Genomic DNA, 1,517 nt, shown 5'->3' with positions numbered 1-1,517 from the left:
TCAGGCCGCCACCACCGCCGCGGGTCCTGCTCTTCCCTGCGCCCCGGTCCTCAAACTTGCTGGGGGCGTAAAACTCGCCCCCCACCTGGGGGCGCCCCTGGGAGCCGGCTGGGAGCAGAGGTCAGCTGGCCCCCCACCCTGCCGGCGTCATCCCAGGCCTCCGCCCACCTCCCGGTCAGCGGACACGGGCTCGGCCCTGGGTAGAGGCCCCTCGCTGGGAACCCAGCTCTGCGGGGTGGCCGAGGGGGGCCGTCCGGAGACCATGCGGGGCTCACGTGAGGCCTCCACACTGCACCCAGCTCTGCCAGCCTAGGGCAGGCCCGGCGGCCACCCCCAGCGGCCAGACGACCCTGTCCCGCGGACTGCGGAGGGCGGGGGAGGGAACGCCCTGGGCCACGTGGGCCACGTTGGGGGCCAGGTGGATGGCGGGGGGGCGCGCGGCCTGGCGCTGGTGTCCACGCCGCTGGGCGCGCAGCCAGGGGGCCCGCCCTACCTGACTCGAACACCTGCTGGATGAGGATCCCCTCCAAGGCCCCGCGGGCCCCCGGCACGTCCTCCGAGGACACGGCCACCGCTCTGTGCACCGTGGCGGACACGGCCTGAATTCCTGGAGAGCCACGGGGTGGCCGTGGGAGGGCGCCCAGCGCACTCCAGGCAGCCGGGAGGAGGACCCCGCCCTCCGCAAAACACTCTCTGGGGGAGCCGAGCTTGCGGTATGGGGTACCGGGAGCTGCCCTGGGCGGCCCAGGGGTCCACCTCTGGGGTGCGGCCGGGCGGCGGAGGGGCCGCAGCCAGGACAGGCCCCGCCGTCGCCCCTGGCCCCCCAGGGCGGCTCACCGCTCCCCAGCGGGAGACGCTGCTGCTCCGAGCTGCTCTCGGGCTTCCTGCAGGGCTTGATCTTGGCGTGGGAAGCTCCGGGGGGCGCTGGGGCGGGCGGGGAGGCCAGCCGGCGTCAGGGAGGCCCCACCTCGTCGCCGGGCACCCCCTCCCCGGCTGGGGCGAGAGGCCCCAGGTGTCTGCTGTCCTGATGACCTCGGGGGCTGGGGGACTCCGGGGTACCTGGGCTAGGGGTGCCCCTCAAGGAAGGGGCCGCCCGTGCCTCCTCCGGGGGCTTCTTCTTGGTGGGGGGTCTGGGCAGCAGCGCTGAGGCCTTGGGGCTGCCCGGGGGCCTCCTCCCCTTCCGGGACTGGCTGAGGTCCACATCTGGGGGTGCAGGAGCCAGAGCCAGGCACGGGCAGGCGGCTCAGTGCAGTGGGACCCCCACCCCATCCCCACCCCAACCCCAACCCGCGGCCACCTCTGGGGAAGCTGTCCAGCACTGGCCGCAGCCGGGGGTATCTCTCCAGGTTGTAGTCCTTGAAGAGCACCCTCCAGAAGCCCAGGATGGCCGCACCGTCCTGGGTCAGGAGCCAGGAGACCAATGCGTGCACGGCCTGCGGGCAGCCCTCCCTCTCCTGAAGGCGCAGGGTCTCCTGGGGCGGCCAGGGGCAGGGGCAGGGAGAGGGCTGAGCTCGCGG

General features: G+C 74.3%; 1 protein-coding gene across 1 annotated transcript in view; it reads right to left on the bottom strand.

Moving 5' to 3' along the window:
* Window positions 1-1,517, bottom strand: part of AIRE (autoimmune regulator) — an 11,644-nt gene that overhangs the window by 4,846 nt on the left and 5,281 nt on the right. The window contains exons 2-6 of the mRNA XM_012731171.1: window positions 1,298-1,472; window positions 1,060-1,203; window positions 838-912; window positions 494-607; window positions 13-108 (exon numbers count right to left, since the gene is read on the bottom strand). Of these exons, the coding sequence (XP_012586625.1) occupies window positions 13-108; window positions 494-607; window positions 838-912; window positions 1,060-1,203; window positions 1,298-1,472 (604 nt within the window). The remainder of the gene's footprint in view (window positions 1-12; window positions 109-493; window positions 608-837; window positions 913-1,059; window positions 1,204-1,297; window positions 1,473-1,517) is intronic.

The sequence above is a fragment of the Condylura cristata genome, unplaced genomic scaffold (genome assembly GCF_000260355.1).
Source record: "Condylura cristata isolate star-nosed mole 26May11 unplaced genomic scaffold, ConCri1.0 scaffold00003, whole genome shotgun sequence".
Lineage (NCBI taxonomy): Eukaryota > Metazoa > Chordata > Mammalia > Eulipotyphla > Talpidae > Condylura > Condylura cristata.
This window is presented reverse-complemented; position numbering and strand designations above follow the sequence as displayed.